Here is a 20,289-nt window from a genome sequence, read left to right as displayed (position 1 = left end):
CAGCCCCAACGCCGCCTGCCTGGTGGACGCAGCTCCCTCGGCCCACCCGGGCGAAGAGCCCCCACTAACCTTTCACGAAGTAGTCCCTGTTGGGCCCGATGAGCGTGTTGTAGGGGTAGCCGTAATAGGCCAGCGTGTAGGGGTCACAGGAGTACACGTAGCTAGGCTGCGGCACCACCGCCGCCTCCGCCGCGCCGCCGCCCTTGGCCGCCTTCTGGTAGCGGGAGTACTGTTCCTTGTCCACGGGCTTGGCCAGCGTCACCTCGAGGCACGAGCCCTCCAGCTCGGTGCCGTTGAGGTTGTTCATGGCGTGCACGGCGTCCTCGCGGCTGGCGAAGTGCACGAAGGCGTAGTCGCGGATCTTCTTGACGCGCTCCACGCAGCCCGGGTTGAACTGGCCAAAGCTCTTTTTGATGGTGTCCTCGGTGGTCTCGATCATGAGGTTGCGCACGTAGAGGATCTTCACGGTCTCCATCACGTCCTCGTCCACGTCGATCTCGGGCTCGGCCCAGTCCACGGCGATCTGGTGGCCCCACAGCTGGATGCGGCCGGGCATGAGCTTGCGGCGCGCCATGGCGGCGGCGCGGTGGCTCTCGTACTCCACGAAGGCGAAGCCGCGGTTCTTCATCTTGTCGGCCGCGCTGGCGTAGACGATCACGTCGAGCACGCCCTCCGTGACCTTAGCGATCTCCTCCAGGATCTCCTCACGCTTCTTCATCTTGGGGATGCCGCCGATGAAGAGGCGGCAGTTGTCGACGCTGCAGCAGACGCCGAGCAGGCGGCCGGGGCGGATCTCGTAGTTGTTGAGCTCGCGCACGGCGCGCTTGGCCTCGTTCTTGTGGCAGTACATGACGAAGGCGTAGCCGCGGTTCTTGCCGTCGAAGTCCATCATGAGGCGCAGCTCGTAGATGCGGCCCACCGCCTCGAACACAGGCACCAGCTCGTCCTCGTACACGTCGCGCGGGATCTTGCCCACGAAGACCTCGCAGCCGCGCTGCGGGTGCGGGCCCTCCCAGCCGGGCGGCGGGCCGCCGTACTTGCGCTGCCCGTTCTCCTGCACCATGCTGTAGCCCGTGCGCTCCATCAGCGCCAGCAGCGCCGCCTCGTTGGGCGCGCCCGCCACGCCCTCGGGCACCTTGGCCGAGGACGCGGCGGCGGAGTCGCTGCTCATGGCTGCGGTGGAATCCTCTGCGGTCATAATGTCAAAGGCATCCACGGCTGGAGGGAACCTGGGGGAGGCAGGAGGGAAAGGATGAGTGTGGCATCTGCGCCGAGCCGAGCCAGAACTTGACTCCTTTTTCCTTCCTTTCTTTTTTCCCCCAAGGCATACAAGACTCACGCTGAACTGTCAGGTGGTTAAATGAGGAGGAAGATGGAGACCGCTCTGGATATGCAGCGTTAAAACAGTCTAAATTAAGCAAGTTGTTTTGCAGGAAAAACCAGAAGTGACTTGGGAGAAAAAAAAATCAGAATAAGCAAGTACTTCCGCTTAATCAGTACCCCAACAGCTTTGAAGCATAGAGAACCAGCTGTAATTGTCAGTGAAAACCTCATGTTCTTGCAGCAGTTGGCAACATCTTTTGCTTAATTCCTGCACTGTCAACTCAGATTGATTTCCTTTTAAGTTATAGCATTTTGCCCCATTTATTTCTTTGGCAGACAAAGCCTATTTCTTTGCTTTCTTTTTTAAGACAGTCTTTTTCATTTAGGAATGGAAATAGGGCAGTGTATTTACATTGTTAAGTAAAAAACTGAGGTGTTATTACAGAAGATACAGAGCTGTGTGCCGAGGCTTTTTACAAGAGATGAAACATCTACATTACCAAAGACTTGTCCTAGGAACTGTGCTAAGAGCTGGTAAGTGTGATTTTTAATGGTGTCATTCAGCATAATTCTTGGTATGAATCATTCATGGATGTGGAATCAGTGCACAAAGAGCTAGATTAAGATCAAACTGGGGGATTTATGAAGCAGCAGCTACCTGGTAAAGCACAGTATGGTTTTCAGAAAACTGTTACATGCATTATCTTATTTGATCTTCTTAATCTCCTTTCATGGTAAGTGATATTATCATTAGTTCCAATTTGTCTATGAGGAGATAGACTCAGAGAGGTTGAGTAAATCGTCCATTTCTCACACCAAGTACTGGCTCGTATCAGGACTTGATTCCAAGTCATCTGGCTCCAAATTTTGTGTTCTTTCTTCCAAACCAGTGCTGTGCAGTAGAACTTTCAGTGATGATGGAAAAGCTGTTACTAGCCACTCGTGGCTACTGAATACTTGAAATGTGACTGTTGCAGAAATTTTCACTTTATTTTAAAATTAAATAGCTACACACAACAGTGCAATTCTGAACCGTGCCACCTTCACTCATACAGCATGGGGCTGAGTGGAAATGATTTTAAATTATACAATAAGATTATCACTAAGAACCTGGTATCATGCTTTTGTAAAGAATAACTCTGATTGGCTTTTTAAAACATGAAGTTTATTTCATTTTTTTGGACTTTAAAAGTATTCAAGTAAATTTTATGGAAAATTAAGAAAAATAAGAAAAGGAGTTATTTTTAACTCTCCTACCCAGTGACAGCCACATTTAAACTTTTCCATCTTTCTTTTAATAGTTCAGGCAGGCGGTGGAGTGGGGAAGCTGGGCTTCCAATAAATTTACATCCTGCTTCTTAATTCATTTTATAAACATTTTCCCCATGTTCTTAACGCTGTAAAACCATAACTTATAATAGCTGCATAAGGTTTTATCATTCAATTTTTTCTCATTTTTTTAATCACTTATCTTTAAAAATTCTGTACAAGGATATTAAGGGAAATGTCAAGGACAATTAAGGTAAGTTTTATCACCAAAAAAAAAAAAACCCTAAAAAAGAAATTATAGGGACACAACAGAAATCTGAGATGTTACTTTGCCCACTGGTAATACTTCTTTGGTTCATTTGCTGTAACGTCAAAGGGCAGTACAGCTTAATGGTAAGTGAGTGGCCACTGGAGCCAGAATGCATGGTTATGTGTGAATCCTACATCTAACACTTCCTGGTTGTATGACCTGGAGCAGGGATACTTAGCTGCCCCATGCCTCAGTTTCCCTATCTATAAAACAGGAATGATCATTAGGTATTAACTTTGTTTAGAAGAGTGAGTTAATACAAAGCACTTTGAACAGTGCCTAGAACATGGTAAATGCTCAAGAAATGCCAGTTATTCTTATCTTTCATCCTAACTTCTGGTAAAACTTAAGACCAGTTCTTCCCATTTTCAAGTAATTTTGACACTTTCTCAGTTCTTTAAAAACATCTGTTTGATATGGCTTCTATTCTTATTTTTAATTTTCTTTGCTCTTCAACTGCTTGAAAGCTGGTTTGACAACATATCCAGTCATCATGAAGTCTTTTTTCTGGTATAAATTTGAAAATAATACATTAATTCCCATAGTTTCATGTTGAAGCAGACATTTCAATATCAGATTTGAACATGAAGAGCTTTCCCTCCTTCCAAAAGGAAGATGAGGGTATATTCTTAAGAATATTATTTGTACAAATAACATATGCGTTTATAATCTGTGACCTGGGAAGGACATGCCAGGTACATATATAAATGCGTATGAGGCAGTTCAATATCTTACGTGTTGTATGACATTACGTAGTGACTAAAGTCCAAAGGAACAGGCGTTATTGCTCTGCTGAGATATGTGGAATTGACTTTTTATTTTCCTAATTGTACTTTGAGACTACCATTTAACACACAAAAAAGTTTTATAATGATCAGGCTAGGGGAGTCATTCCCAATTCCAATATCATTAAGTTTACCAAAAATTCTGTTTGCTTTCAGCCTGCAATCTGCTGGTGTAACATAATCATCTGTTTAAAAATAGTTATAGCTCATTTCTTACATCTATGAGCCAAGAAAAGCGTTGTTCCTGAGCTTTCATCATCTAGAATAAATGAATCATGTTACTGGCCCTCTTTCCCTTCTTTCTTTGGCCACTAGGAGGTTCAGGATTGAATTTATTGCTTTAGTTTTTGTAATTATATAGGACATTACAACACACTCTCAGGTTCATCCAATTTCGGCTATGGATTCATTTTTTTAGTCTTCTATATCCCCAATGCAATGAATTTAGCTACTTAAATATTATTTATCTTATTGTTTTCATATCCTTAGAAGCCATCTCACATAATTTTGGAGCTAGGAGAGGAATAAATGTACATATATGTAAAAAATATGTATATAACTTGCACGAGATGAGACACAGATTAATGTAGTGTCTAAATGAACTATTTTTTACACTAACTACAAACACTGACATAAAAAAAGTGAGACCCACAGTGAGATACCACTTTACATCCATTAGCATTCTGTTTTAACCAACCAACCAAGCAAATAAACAAACAAAAAAAACCAAAACAAGTGTTGGCAAGAATGTGGAAAAACTGGAAACCTTGCATATTATTGGCAGGAATGTAAAATGGTGCAGCTACTGTGGAAAACTGTTTAGTGATTCCTCAAAAACTTAACAACTATCATATGATCCACCAATTCCACTACTAGGTACATTCCCAAAAGAACTGAAAACAACGAATCAAACATACTTGTATACCAGTGATCATAACATTATTATTCATAGTAGCCAAAAGGTAGAAAGAACCCAAAAGCCCATTGACACATGAATGGACAAACAGAATGTGGCATGTGTACTCAATGGAATATTATTCAACCTTAGAAAGAAAAGAAATTCTGACCCATGCTGCAGCATGAATGAACCATGAAGGCATCCTAAGAGAAATAAGCCAGACACAAAAGGAGAAATATTCTAAATAGTCAAATTCATAGAGATAAAAAGTAGAATGGTGGCTGCCAGGATTTGGGGGGAGGGAGAATGGGGAATTAAGAGTTTTGTGGAGTTTCAGTGAGGGATGATGAGAAAGTTCTGAAGATGGATAGTGGTAATGGTTGCACACTGGTATGAATGTACTTTGAACTGTACACTTAAAACTAGAGTAATCTTGTTATGTATATTTTAACATATATACACACACAACATACAAAAAAGAGAGAGGATGAGAAGGCTCAGAGATGCAAAAAGGATAAAAATAAGATTCCATAAAATTAAGATTTCATTTGAGGCCATTAAAAAATGGTACATTGTGTCAGTTTAACACATTCAAGAAAATCTTATGATCTACAAACTCCTTTCTCTTTATGTCTAAGATAATAGAGTTAAATAAATTTCATGGTGTGCTGTTTAATGAGTTTTCAAGGTCAAAGGCTTAGATATGTAAAAGATATATGGTGTACTTAATGTCTTAAAAAAGGGAACTATGCAGCATTAGCTGCACGGCCCTCTCTGAGAGATGGAACAGAAGATTTATTACAGTTAGACATGCTTTAGACCAGGGCTTGGCAAACTATGCCATGAGCCAAATGTAGCCTGTTATTTGTTTTTGTAAATAAAGTTTTATTGGAACACAGCCATATTCTTTTTGTTTTTTAAGATGGCTCCTTTTGCACTGCAATGGCAGAGTTGACTAGTTCAGACAGAGTGTATGGCCCATAAAGGCTAAAATACTTACTATCTGGCCAGGTATAGAAAAGTGTGCTGACCTCTGCTCCAGGAGATGTGCAGAGCACGTCAGTGAGACTAAATAACAGAGATTCCTATTGCTAAGTATTACAGTCACTTTTCCCTCTGTATCCTGTGCTGAGCAGTGACCTAATTTCAGGACCAATTTAAAAATTCTAACCTATATTAAAGAGTCTTCTTGAGCTGCCTCCCCCCCTCCCTTATTCTAAGCTGTTTTCCACTTAACTGTGTGGTCAAATTTATGAGACCTACAAGAAGAGAGATCTGGTGAAGGTTGTTGGCTCAGCTCCTAATACTTACATGTGAACAATAATTTCTTAAGATTTTAAAAAGAGACAGAAGCATTTGTGCTCATTTATTCATTCATTCTGCAAATATTTACTGAGCACCTACTATGTGCCAGATACCAGTGGACCTCATCCTCACAGAGCTTCCTTGAACCCTGACAGTGTGGCTTAGAGTCTGTACCACAGCTGCCCCTAAGTGATTCTTACCAGAGGGCTGAAATAATCCGTGTAAAGCTCCTAGTGTAGGACCCAGCACCAAGTGCTCAAGAAACTTGAAAAAGAAAAAGATATATGAACTTGAGGCAAGAATCTTGCCCCTATGTAGGATTCTTGTGTTTACAAGGAAACAAGCAAGAGGTTACCCCAGCCAACTTTAAACTGGTCAGAATGAGCAGTCCAGCCTGTGTGTTCTGGTGTAGACTGGCGTATCAGAGTCTCCCAGATTCCGTTCATAGCAGGTAAGCTGTCTGGCAGGGTGATTCTCCACTGGTGATACAGCTCAGGCATCCAAGTGTAAACCTATTTCTCACCTAACCCTTGGCTAAAGCAGTTTGCAGAGGCTCTTCCAGGAAGAACCTGAAGAGACTTGCTGCACTGGATGCAAAAAGTCCAGTCATCCACCTGGATGCCAGTTCCCCCGGGGCAGGACCCTCCCAACACGGAGCCATTCTTGCACACGCTGAAAACGCATTAGTCTTCACTGAAGGCTGCTAGCATTAAACAAACATGGCAATCTATTCGAAACAAATCATTTATTCACTCTTTGGCATATAAAACAGAGGAAAATACTTTCAAGTCAAGCTATTATTATTCTGAACTATTAGCTAGAATTCTTGTTGTCTTTGTTTTAGGTCGAGTTTGAGCTTGTTGGGGTAAAATAATATTTCAGGGTTAACTCAGAACAGAAATCATCAAGGATTTGAATCCTCTTCTTAGTACTGGCTCAGAGTACCTTTCAGTAGGATTTTAACTTTGAACTGGGTAATTTTAGAGGGCAAGGGATAACTCTGTACTGGGAAATATTTACAACGTGTACCAATCAGTCTTTACCTAGGATCAAAAACAGACATGAGTTTACTCTAGAATTATGCAGACCACCAGTTAACTTTGGTTCACAGCTCTGGGTGCGTGCGTGCGTGTGTGCGTGAGATTAATGTGCAATTTGGAATTCTTCGGAGTTTTATTTGCTGACCAACAGACACATTGCAGTTTGAAGATAATATGCAGTGTTAAGCAGTGTCTTCCAGCACTAGCTGGAATTTAATTCAGTTGGAAGGTTTTAGAATGTATTTATCCAAGAGGTAATTCTGTCTCTGTGTGCAGTTAGATTTCTACTTCTGTGTCCTTTATGTATACCATAAAATGTTTGTCTTTACTAACAGTCTCTTCTTAGTCACGACCTAGCATACAGAATGTACAGGTACAATAAAATACTTCCCATATTGGTTAAAAGCGAAGACTTCGGAGTTCAATTCAAGACTTACTAGGTGTGTCATATGAGGCTCCAGGTCCACATCTCTAAGATGGTTCTAGTAATAAAAGCACCCATTTCAGAGGACTGGTTCCAGGATTAAATGCCATTTAATGCTACACGTCAGGGGGGAAAGAATCAAAGATCAGCTTCTGCAAAACGTTTCCAAGGTTTGGCCTCACCCAGAGCGGTTATCTTACTGCCCTTCGCCAAGTTACCACCGCCCACTAGAGTAAACAGCAGAGAGAACACTGCCCCCATGGGCAGGCCTCTGGGATGGGGACATTTCTGTTACCTTGGGCTGTGAACATGTTGAAAGGAGTTCTAACAAAATGGAGGCAGAAGACCTGGAATTTACCTGTGGGCCCAAACAATAAGCTGATGACCGGAACCGGGCTCTTTTTCTTTCTATCTCAGCTGACAACCTTCTGCTATTTGCAGGCATGGCGTCGAGGACACACAAAAATCCTCCCATGACTCCCTTCCATTTAGGGGGAATCCTGAAAGGCTCAGGAGGCACTAGAATAATGACATCCTAGGCCACACCTTCTGTCAGTTCCTGGCTAATCTGAGAAGAGTTCATTCTTAATGACACTTAAAGAGTCAGATTTTGTTATAGCAAAGGACATCATTCAGTGAATGACTGTTTGATAAACAGATGCAAAGCCATGAGGCTCACTTTTCTCAGGCATTTCTATCAACACATCCCTGAAAATGAGGCATTTGGCTGTGGGTTCCCAGGGCCCTGGCTGTGCACCAGGAGAAGGTAAAATCACCCGCCCAAAAGGAGCGGCACAGGGGAGTTTTCAGTGGGGGTTTGGCAGTACACACATACCATTGGGAATCTGTTATCTGGTTCCCTTTAAATAAGCATTACACACATATTTTTTCTCAACAGGTTGATGGGATAGTGCTGAAAAAAATGAACCCTGCAAATTTGGCCACCTCTGCCTCCTGGATTAAGGGTTTCCCAGACTGTGAACTAGCAGGAGGATGGCATCTCGTTTCACCCCTTGTCTGGGCTCCTGGGACCTACACCTTCCAGGGATCTGGTGAGGATGGAGGGCTGACTGGCAGACCGATGCCAGGGAGGAGAAAGAGAAGGAGAAACAGCGATGACTTGCATCATAATAGCAGCGTGAATTTATGCAGTGTTTTGCCATTTATAAAATTCTTTCACATACAGAATCTAATTTCCTAAAATCTGAGAATTCGAGCTGCAAAGGAACCTCAGGTGTCAAACTTTCTCAACTTCATTCCCTGCTGACATTTTGGGGGTAGTAATTCTTTGCTGAGGGGAGGGGGCCCTGTCCTGTGCACCATGTCATGTTTCAGATCATCCTGGCTCTCTACTGATTGGATGCCCACCCCCACTTCCAACATATGACAACCAAAAAGGCCTCCCAGGGGAAAAATTTGCTCCCTGCTCTGAATTACTGATCGAGTCTGACTACCTTAGAGTTATACATAGATCATATACTTGCACATGGGCGGTACTAATTAAGTAGCAAGAGAAGTTGTTACCCTCTCCACCCTCAGCATGGGCTTGGTTTCTTGATCTGGCTCTTGCTGTCAAATGCTGAGAAATGTGCAAGATTTTTCAAAGGTCCAAGGTAGTATTTCTTTGATGCCAAACTACTCATTTAACTTGGTTGAAAACCCATCGATTTAATTTTTCAAAGTAAACAACCACCACCATAAAGCCCTATAAGACTAATTCTACTGTCAAATTCATTTGTCATCCAGCAAACTAACAGGCCTGGGTCACACAAACACCACTTTTGAAATCAGGCTAAAGATCTGCCAAGCTATAGAAGTGCCTCATTTAGATTCAGACCCCTCTGCTTCATGGACGTGTGAAAACTGCTGACAATCTGCTTTTTGTCACTGGTTCTTTAATAATGTAGAAAATTTTCCTTAAGATTCAGTTTTTCTTTTTAAAGACATACTATGAATGATCACTGAAAATGTGCTCCCGGCACACAATCAATTCACTGACGCTAAAATCACTTATGAACCTCTTAGGCAAAAGGCAATGATCTGATGAAATGGATGATCAAACAATATTTGTGTATGCATTCATTCATTTATTCACTCATTCATTCAAACACTTGCTGATTGCACTGACTGAACACTGCTGTATACCAGGCCTTGCTAGGTGCTTGCCAATACATTGGTGACTACTGCATAGTCCTTGGGGCTCCTAGTCTGGCAAGGGTGACAGAGAAGGAGGGAGAGGAGAGAGAGCAGAGCTAACACCATGAGCAAAGATGGGCAGCCACGTAAGGTTATTTTGCCCTAGGAGGTCATATATGTTCTTTGAACAAACATTTCATTGAGTGCCAAAGCTATGACAGTAGCTTAGTAAAATACATAAGCAGCAATTGACCATGAGTCAAAACAGAACCCAAGGAGTGACCCAGCTGTAACAGGTGGACAAGGACTGAAAATCTGCACATGTCTGGTTTAATTGTATTTACAGACAAATGAAAATTCTGGAGGAGTGAAGCTCTTCTTATCCTCCTACACTTAAAACTACAAGATCATATAGCGCATCATTGCAAATGTAGTGCTTACCCAATGATGTTGTAATGGAATGAATGAACTGAAATCATGAAAATCAAAAAACATTTTATTGAGCATCTTTATGAGCCAGACACTGCTGACTGCCATCACTTAGCACAGTGACATGATTTCAGAGGAGGACAGTGTTCCACAGCATGTTTAGTATTTTGGGAAAAGTGGCTGCAGAGTGTACTTCACTTATATGCTAAGAACTGAGCAGCACTAAAAGAGAGGAGATGACTTAAATGCAATCCTCCATGAAGGGAAGGAGATGGACTAGAAATAATCTCTCACAAAAAGTTTCTGTAATGTATGGTTTAAAAACTCTTGAGTTAATTATAGGTGCCGTTTCTGAGCACCTATTATGTGTATAAGTCACCTTAAGGAAGTTATTTGATTTTTCATGACATCTCAGTGAGATGAAATTTAAAACATGGGCCCTCAAACTCCAGCCAGAGGGACAAATGGAACCCTGTGGCTGTTCTTATAACTTTGTGTTGGAATACAGCCATGCCCGTTTGTTTACCTGCTGTCCATGGCGTTCATGCGACAGTGGCAGGGCTGAAAATGCTGCAGCAGGGACAGTACGGTCTACAAAACCTAAAATATTTACTGTCTGACCCCTTATAGCAAAAGACCCCTGCTCTAGGGTCAGAGTTCCTAGGTTTGAGCCCCAGCTCTTTAACTGTATAGTTGTATGATGTTGGGTAAGTTATTTAAAGACTTCTTCCTCATCATCCTCATTTGCAGAAAGAGACCAGTGGTGGTGCTAATCTCTGTCTCAACGCGTCACTGCGAGGAATACATGTCCTGCTTGATAACAGAATTTTCTGCTTGAAATTGATTTTCTGCTGATAAAATAATTGTTAAAGCTAAACAATCGGAGGGAATTTACTCCTAGATTTTTGTGGACAAACCGGAAGGGAACTTCTATAGCTATCACCTTTCATATTTACATAGGAAAGTGCTTTAAGACACTGTATATGTGAAATGTGTGGTTATAATGATGCATTTTTAAAGCTAATGATTATGCAAAAAGCAACACTTGATATTTATTCAATCTGTAAGTATTGTATTCTTTTTATTACTACTTAGTATACCTACACTAATGCTTTGTGTCTACCCACTGAATGTAGTAGTAAATATTATTTGTCAACTATGATGTATGAAGTTACCACCCCAAGTTTAAGAAAGTTACCTGAGAATAATATTCTTAGAAAAATCTTATGTGGCAGTATTTGAATATACAAACTGGTAGTTTGATGGATGGTTATTTTTATTATAAAAACATTCTTTAATTTGCAAAGGGATTTATAATAGAGTTACTTTAGATAGGAAGTCCCCTGTGTCATCCAGAGTATGATTCAAGTTGTTGAAAAATTGATCTCTCTACAAATGTCTTTCCTGTTTATACCTTCCCTACGTATGGATATATATATATACTTACAATACTATGCCAAAGTAGCAGGCCTTTTTTCTTGATGGAGAAACTGGATGATCATGTGCTTAAGCTCCAAATCACAATTAGACAGTGATAAAACTGGAATTCTAATCTAATAAAGGAGCCTTCTCTTTGGGGTGATAGCCTCTAGTTTAACTTCTACTGGGCATTAGAGTCTGCTTATATTCAAGACAAAACAAAGTCTGGACAGTCCAAGTATAGTCGAGATCCAGATATGAAGAGTAAAAGCTTACAGTCTTTACGATGGTGTGTAAATGCCTTTCTTTTCCCTCAAATTCAAACTATACTTGCAAGTAGTAGCTATATGGTACTAGTAGGATTTATCATTACTATGCCATGTTTACATCAGTACATGCTTTACAGGATATGTTCTGTTATTACCTTCTGGTGGTATGTCAAATAGTAGTATACAAGAATACCATAGGTCTCTTTGTAAGAAAATGACAAATTGCCTGTTCAGAAACAAAGACTCTGAAATGGAATGACATAGTCAAACATTAGCTTCAGTTTTAGGTGCGACCTTCTGATTTTGTTTGGTTAACATTAGTCATTTCAGTTCTGGCTATGAAACAATATCTGCTACCACAGAAAAAAACCAGATCCTGTTTAATGTTGATGTCCCTGTATTTCATTAAGTATCCCAAAGCAGTAGTTATAATGAAAGAGCATTTGTCCAGAAATACTCTCAACATTGAATAAGCAAGCCATGGGTTACCTTCTTCTACAAATTTTAAGTTGAATGCCAGGTACTTTTGAAGTTAAAAACATTTTCAAATATTACAACAATATGACTATAATAGACTCTTTGTGAGAAAAAATATAAAAGGAAATAAACCTTCCAGTGGGAGGCAAAGACAATATGCATTCATGCAACTTTAAACTAACCCCAAAATTATATTTTCTTTTTATTCATTAAATAGTTAAATGTTATTCTCCCTATATGAGCTTTCTAGCTTTGTTCTTCCTCAGGTTATGTCTGGTTTTTATTATGATGATGAAGAATATAGTGAGAAACGAAAATGATAGTTTAAAGAGCAGATTCTTCCACAGAAAACAAACTATAGTTACCAAAGGGGAAGCAGGGGAGGGATAAATTTGGAATTAACAGATACACATTACCATATGTAAAATAGGTAAACAAGAAGGACCTACTGTATAGCACAGGGAGCTATATTCAATGTCTTAGAATAAGCTATAATAGAAAAGAATCTGAAATTATATATATATGTGTATATATATAACTGAACTGCTTTGCTGTACACCTGAAACTAACATTGTAAATTAACTACACTTCAATAAAGAAAAAAGTGAAAAGAAAAAAAAAACAGGTCCTTCTAGCAAAAATATGGCTAAAGTTAAACCCTGACACCCAGTAGCTTAATTCTTTATTGTAAAAACTTGGACTATATTAGAAATGGGGTCATCTGAGAGAGGTCTCTTAATAACAGAAAAATTAAAATTCATTTTCTCCTGTGAAGTGATTTTAGATATTTTAGTCTATTTCCACTTTATTCTATACTGTTTGAAATATATTAGAAAAATTAAAACAATGTTTATCCCATTAGCTATAATTGAAGCTTTTCAAAGGCAGGGACTTTTATTTTGGTATCCCCAGTGAATAGCCCTGAATGAAGAAATGCATCAGTAAAGGGATAAATCAATGAAAGAACCAATGAGTAAGAACTGTCTTTTATAAGAAACAGGGTGGGATAAATTGCTTTGGACATTTGTTTTCTATTTCTATTTATCTAGTTATATTTAACTTTTGTGGTTTACTGGCACCTAGGAACAGCGTACAAAGAGTCATACTAAGCATTGTCCAGCAGTCTGTCTGCAGCACCAGAAGGAGCTCACCAAAGGACAGTTAGGTCACTTTTGGTATTGGAGCTGGCATTTCTAATACACAGCTCAGGCACCAGCAGTGTCAAGGGGAAAGGTCCCACCAACTACTGATGGAAGACAGCGAAGTCTCCTTAGATCCTTATTGGTAAGCAGGCACCGGTCAGGCAGCTGGAGAACTTCCATGATTTTTTTTTTTTGCCTGCGCCAATACACTTAGTTTCTATTATACTGCCTCAGGGATTTGGCAGACATTTTATGCTACAAGGAAATAAGAACAAAGAGAGCAGTTTCCAAACGCTCTCCTATGTGCAGGTTTTATGAAAGGCTGAGTGTTACAGTGCTTGAGCTCACACTCTGGGACAGGGTCCTTTTCTCCGTGGTATTGCTCTGCTCCTGGGCAGTTCTCTACCATGCGGCAGTGGGTCTTGAAGACTTGGAAGAGAAATTACAGACTAATCTGATACTGAATATAATAAAATAGAAATAAGAAATCTCCAAGTTTCTCGATCCAGTGCTGTCACTCACTCATCTATCTTGCCACACAGGGGGCAAGAGGAGATAAGGTGGGGAGGCAGCCCTGGGACCTCTGGTCTTAGTGGGAAAAAAAAATCACTACCATCACTGCCGCCTGCTATCTTTCCTCCTGATTCACATTTCTTTCAACTTTTCTTTTTCTTAATTATTATTTTCTTTTTCTCATCTTAAATTCTCATTTAATATCTCTGGTTTTCAAATGCAATTGCCTTGGTTAATAAGTACCCCAGAGTAACATATAGGAATAGGGCAATGCTACTGTCTGATTAGCTATTGGCTTTAATCCTTGTTTAAATAACACACACACACACACACACATACACACGCAGACACAAACTACTTTTTACCAGGTATTTACCACTTGAACAAAATGTAGTAATATTTGGTTTAAACTAGGGAAACGAAGAGAGTTTGTCAATTATAAATTATTGAAATGCTAAATTTCTAATTTTTTGAGGTAGAATTTGCAGATAGTGGGGAAAAAAGGTTGCTGTATTCTGAGGAAAGATATTTATTAAAAGAAGGAAGAGAAGAAGAGCGAGGGAAGAGAAGGAGAACCAGTTTTCCCAGTCTCTATAATTTAACTAGGCAGTTAAAGTTAGCTGGAAATTTACATAAAAGTTACACAGACCATAAAAGTTACACAGAAAGCAGAACTATATTAGTTAAAGAAACTCATGAAATATAGACTGAAATTTAAGAATGGAAATGAACAGAAAATTTATCTCCAGAGTTTTACTGAACCTAGGGCATCTAGAATGAAATGTTCAAGTGTCAGGAAGTGTATGATTTTTCAGGCATATTAAACTCCTGGGACTATTGTTGGAGACATAATTGCTGTTCATGTCTCATGCAGCCTGTACTTTCATTGTTATGGAGTTAATATTTCAATTGAAAAACTAGCATACCAGTAAAAACGCCCTGATTTAAGCTAGTCATTTATTCCCAGTCTCACAGGGAAATGCTGGATGTTTTTTGAGTTAATAAAGCATGAAATGACTTTAATGCTTCAAGGGAAATATAGTATACCAGTCTTGCAGTTTTTAGAAAGCATGGCTTCGCTTATCCCACCTGACATCAGAAAATTTAAGAGGCTTTTTTATTTCTTTTTTCTCCAAATCACCTTTTATGACAAAAATAAGCAAATAATTTATCCCTGTAAACCAGTCCCTATGAAAACCAAGGGGATGAAGAGGGTCACAGTTTGTTTCTCATAGGTCCTGAAGCCAGAGTCTTAGTAGATTTAATGCTAATTTGAGATTTGGATGCCCAACTGCCAATACCAGGTTCTAAAGCTGAGAATCCACTTCATGTGCAGAATCCTGCAACTATGGTGCGTTAGTGCGGCGGTGCTACCTCCAAGCCTGTCAGGGCAGCCAGTCCAGCGCAGACCTTTGGTCCAGGTGATGCTAGGTGAGGCAGCTTACGTGGCCTGCTAGTTTCTTCTTACTTCTCAAGATTCTGCAAGTGAAGGCGAGGCAGAGCTTCCCGTTTTACGCTGTGAGCAACTTTAGGTTCTGTCCACCATAACACAGAACTAGGCTGTTTTGGAAACATAGTTTGCCCACGTAATTGTGGCTAATCTAGTTGTGTTTCTCTAAAACAGCAGAGAGAAGTTTATTTTGGTATGAACATAAATAAATAAATAAATAAATAAATAAATAAATAAATAAATATCTGATGGAGCCCAATTCATAGTCACACTCAGTGTGGAGTGACCTCTCTCTTTCCCTCTGCTGCCAAATATATGTACAGACACAACACACATACAGACACATGCACATGCTCGCTTTTTTTCTTCCCAGCCTACAGTGCTATCTACCTTTGCTGTTCTATTGTTGAAGATTTCATGAAGCATGTTTACACGAAAATGCTTGCTGATCCCAGCCACTGCCTCACTGCTCTCACTGCTGTTTCCTAGTTATGAGAGCTGAGCCAGCTGAGATGTTAGTTCCCCAATTGCTTCAGCTTTTTCTCACCTGTCTGTTGGGAAACCACCGAAGCCTATGCTAGAAAGGAAAGTGGATGAAGATAAGCATTGGCGTGAATATGTGTGCCAGTTGCTTAACTGACACATATCTTCCCTGAGACTTGGCGGGATTAAAAAGTACCTCTTTAGAAAGAACCCTAACCCTTACCATATGCCATATACAGAAACTGACTGACAATGGATCAAAGACCTAAATGTAAGAGCTAAAACTATAAAACTCTTAGAAGAAAATATAGAGGAAAAGCTTCATGACATTGGATTTGGCATTGATTTCTTGGATATGACACCAAAACACAAGCAACAAAAGAAAAAATAGATAAACTGGGCTACACCAAAATGAAAACTTTTTGTGAATCCAAGGAAACCCTATCAGCAGAGTGAAAAGGCAACCCATGAAATAGGAGAAAATGATCTCTTAAAATATTAAGGAATTAATATCCAGAGTATATAAAGAACCCCTACAATGCAACAACAAAGCAAACCAATCAATTTAAAAATGGGCAAAGGGCTAAATAGACAATTCTCCAAAGATGATACACAAATAGCCAACAAGCAGAAGATGCTCAACATCACTAATCATTAGGAAGATGCAAATCAAAACCAGTGATATACCACTTCAGACCTATTAGGATGTCTATTATTTAAAAAACAAAACAAAACAGAAGTAAGTGTTTGCAAGAATGTGGAGAAATTGGAACCCTCATGTATTGCTGGTGGGAATAAAAAGTGGTGCAGCTGCTGTGGAAAACAATATGATGGTTCCTCAAAAACTTAAACATAGAATTATCACATGATCCATCAATTCTACTACTGGGTATATACCCACAAGAACTGAGAACAGAGATGTGAACAGATACTTGTACACCTGTGATCATAGCAGTATTATACACACAGCCCGGAGGTGGAAATAACCTGTATGTTCATCAGTGCATGAATGGATAAACAAAATGTGGTATATACACAAAATAGAACATTCAGCCTTAAAAAGGAAGGAAATTCTGATACATGCTACAACATGGGTGAACTGTGAAGACATTATGCTAAGTGAAATACACCAGACCCAAAAGGACAAATACTGTATAATTCCACTTATATGAAATACCTGGAAGCATATTACGTGGTGAGCGTAGCTGCCTTCCAGAAAGTAGAATGGTGGCTGCCAGGAGCTGAGGAGGGAGGCTGATGGAGAGTTACTTGTTTAATGGATACAAAGTTTCATTTTGGGAAGATAAGAAGGTTCTGGAGCTAGATGGTGGTGATATTTGCACAACAATGAAAATGTATTTAATGTCTCTGAACTGCATATCTAAAATGGGTTAAAATGGTAAATTTTATGTTATGCATGTTTTACCACAGTGAACAAAAAAAGAGTCTGGAAAAACCAGCAGAGCTAATATATGAAGTGAAAAAGAGGAAGGAATGCAGATTTTTAAAGAGAAAATGGGAAAATAATGAGAAAAATGATGTTCTAGGTTATGCGGCTTTTTTCTTCATGTTTATGATTCAAATCTCAGAGAGAGACAAATGATCAATATATTGGCTTTTCAACTGAGGCTTTTTAACTGTGTGAAATATAGTCAAAATGTGTCCTTTTCCCAAGATTGGGATTAGACATAGTCTGGGGTCTTACAATTCCTTCATGCTTTTAGATTTTGGAAGTTGTTCCAACATATACATAACTTTTTTTTTTTCAAGTACAAACCAATATTACAAAGTGGCGCAAAATCTGAGTAGAGAGAGATCCAGCAAGTATTTACATAGTATCTACTCTTGTTAAAATGCAAGGGACAGTCTACCTCAGAGAGACACCAATGGCCAGTGGCAGACTTTCTTGCCAAAGTTTGGCCCAGTCTCCCAGACAGCGCTCAGTGCAGCTCAGTAGTTGGGTCAGTTTGTTTTTTTCTGGTAGATGTCTGGTGCAGTGAAGGACAGCTAAATAGTCATGAACGTATTGGTCTGTTACAAAGTTTGAAAATCTGATTAAAACTCATGAACAGTACAAACACAGATTTTCAGTTTGTATGTGTTTAGGGGGCAATTGGTGAGGATGAAGATTAGACAGAACTAATCTGTAGAAATTATCACTTTAAAATTCCGGTCACAATTCTATGAATCTCTCTGTGAAGGCTGCTGACTATTCCTTGGCTTTGGAAGTCCTCAGCCTACTACTTATGAGTTATAGATATTAGAGCTAAAAGAAACCTTAGAGGCTATCTTGAAGGATTTTCCTATTACTTTACTTTCACATTAAAAAATACCATTAACATGAAAATTTTTCCTAGTGTTTAATGCAGGGGAACTTTTCTCTGCTAAAGAACTGATGTGCATTCATTGCCAGACAATGGAAGTTACACAACACATCATATCGCTCACAGTTGAGTTGAGATATCCTGGTTGTTTTTACTACCTTGCCTACTCACATATTTTTACTGAAAACCACCTTAGATGCTCTTCAGATACAGATGAACTGCACCTCTAACTTTAAAGAAGAAACAGGTCTTGAGAAGTGAGCTGTCCAAGATTGAGCGTTTTTGTTTGTTGTTTGTCTAGACTCACCAACAGAATTAAGCTTCTCATAGACAATGAAGGAATCTTCTTTTGTTCTCCTGAAGCACATATTACAGAAATGAACAAAAGTGGTGGTAAAAAATACCAGCTGAATGAATGCAAGCCTCGTATATGCTTTTCCCCATAAACAGGTCTGAGATACACTCTTCTACTGGTATTGGTAAGGACTGGAGTGAGCCAAGGGGAGGGAATGGACTTATATTTCCTGAGCTCCTGTAGAAATATTTATGATTTTCAATCTTCTCAATGTGATAGAACTCAGTCTGTACATGTATGTGTGCAGTGAGATGAACACTGTCATATATAATGGGTGAGAGTAGATGGGAGGGCAAGTGTAATTTAATACATTTCCGGAAGACATTTTAACAACATCAAGAGCTTTGCAGGAGTCATTAAAAATAGTTCATTCTCATTAACTCCATGTATAGAAATTTACCTTGAGAAAATAATAAGAGACACAAGTAAAATTAAATCAGGTCTGTTCTCTACAGTAGGATTTATAGCATAATGTAATGAACACAATAGTATATGTTTATACGTGATGTTACAAACATAATGCTCAACAGTAATGGAAATGGCTAAAAAAATTACAGCATAGTTGTTGGCTAGAATACTTATTTCATGTTCTCAATTAAGTTAACCTTGTTAAAAATATTTTAGAATATATATGAAGTATTTTAAAAAACTAAACAGGAATAAATATACTATAATGTTAACTGCAGCTATCTTTGGGTCATCGAATTATAAGTAATTTTATAGTATTCTTTAATTTCCAAATTTCCTTTAATAAATATGCTTTTATACAAAGAAAAACATATAGAATTAGACATTTTTGGCAATCTGAGCCCCTGAATTCAGTGGGTTAAGTCCAGAACCCAGCCTAGAGGAAATGAAAAGAAAGAATGGTGGGGGAAGGTGGGGAGGGAGGGAAGTGGGGAGTTGCTGGGCAATCAGTATCACCAGTAACTCCTCCCTGACATCCAGGGATCAGCTGCCTCTACCTTTCAGGGCTATGTGAGGGCTGTGGCTGCAGCTGGGAGGGCTGGCCATCCAAGGTTCTGGGTGAAGCTGATACAAGTAGCCTCTTTCTTTTATGTACTCCATCCCTGCCATATCATACATACATAAGATTATCACCCACAGACCAATAATACCCTCTATTTGTGAAGAAGCATTTAGTTGTCAGAGTACATCTACATATGTTGTAATTCACTGGATTGCCATGATTTGGAGAGTAGGACATGACAGCTATTTTTTACCTTACATGACAGATGAGGAAATAGAAATTAGAGAAGGCACACAGATTGTGCAAGAACATACCAATATCTTCTCTAGCTTGTACAAAGGACCCTTCCTTGTATCCAAAATTTTGAACAACTCTGATTGAAACGTACCTGACCTCTTTTTTTTCTTTTCTTTCTGTTTTCCTTTTTTTTTTTTTTGGTGGAGGAGATAGATTCATAAACAATATGCAATTATTATATGCAAATATGTCTCTTAATTCCTAAGATGCTCACATAGCACCAGCAGTTTTTCCTCTTGGGCCACAAAGATGTAAACTGAACAAAGACACAAGGACTTACATTGTTGGTTCAAAATGACTTATGTTGTATGTACCACTAATAATGCCACATAAACATACACCAGGTACACATTGTCTATACAGCAGATATCTTGGTTAAGAAGAATGAAAACTTAAGATTTTCCTTAAGTGAAGAAGAAAAGGACACCAGCAGGTGTACTCACCAGAAACCACTAATTTGATCTGTCTGATCCTTTACACGATGTAGAGTAAGAATACACAGGGACACTCTGGCAGCTTCCTTGGGATTTCTCAGTTCAATTTCTGAAGTATCCTTTGAGGCAAATCCTAAGGGGTAAAAAAAAATTGCTAGTAATGTTTTCTGTTTCAATATAATTTTCATATATGCATGTCTAATTTGGGGCCATTTTCTTCAAAAAACGAACTACCAT

The 20,289-nt window shown here is 39.5% G+C and overlaps 1 protein-coding gene and 1 long non-coding RNA gene across 11 annotated transcripts in view; one reads left to right on the top strand and one right to left on the bottom strand.

Annotated features, from left to right (window-relative positions):
- RBM47 (RNA binding motif protein 47) overlaps positions 1-20,289 on the bottom strand; it is a 148,233-nt gene that overhangs the window by 10,854 nt on the left and 117,090 nt on the right. For all 10 annotated transcript variants that reach the window (XM_015244009.3, XM_072944726.1, XM_072944706.1 and 7 more), the window contains 2 exons: positions 20,062-20,185; positions 70-1,229 (listed from right to left, as the gene is read on the bottom strand). In XM_015244009.3, the coding sequence (XP_015099495.1) occupies positions 70-1,198 (1,129 nt within the window). In that variant the 5' untranslated portion in view covers positions 1,199-1,229; positions 20,062-20,185. The remainder of the gene's footprint in view (positions 1-69; positions 1,230-20,061; positions 20,186-20,289) is intronic.
- LOC116284215 (uncharacterized) lies at positions 1,220-11,622 on the top strand. Its single transcript, XR_012062016.1, has 3 exons — positions 1,220-1,857; positions 8,253-8,406; positions 10,670-11,622. It is a non-coding gene; the product is annotated as an uncharacterized lncRNA (long non-coding RNA).

This window comes from Vicugna pacos, chromosome 2 (assembly GCF_048564905.1).
Source record: "Vicugna pacos chromosome 2, VicPac4, whole genome shotgun sequence".
In the NCBI taxonomy this organism is placed as follows: Eukaryota; Metazoa; Chordata; class Mammalia; order Artiodactyla; family Camelidae; genus Vicugna; species Vicugna pacos.
The sequence above is the reverse complement of the archived record's forward strand: the minus strand, read 5'-3'. Positions and strand labels throughout refer to the sequence as shown.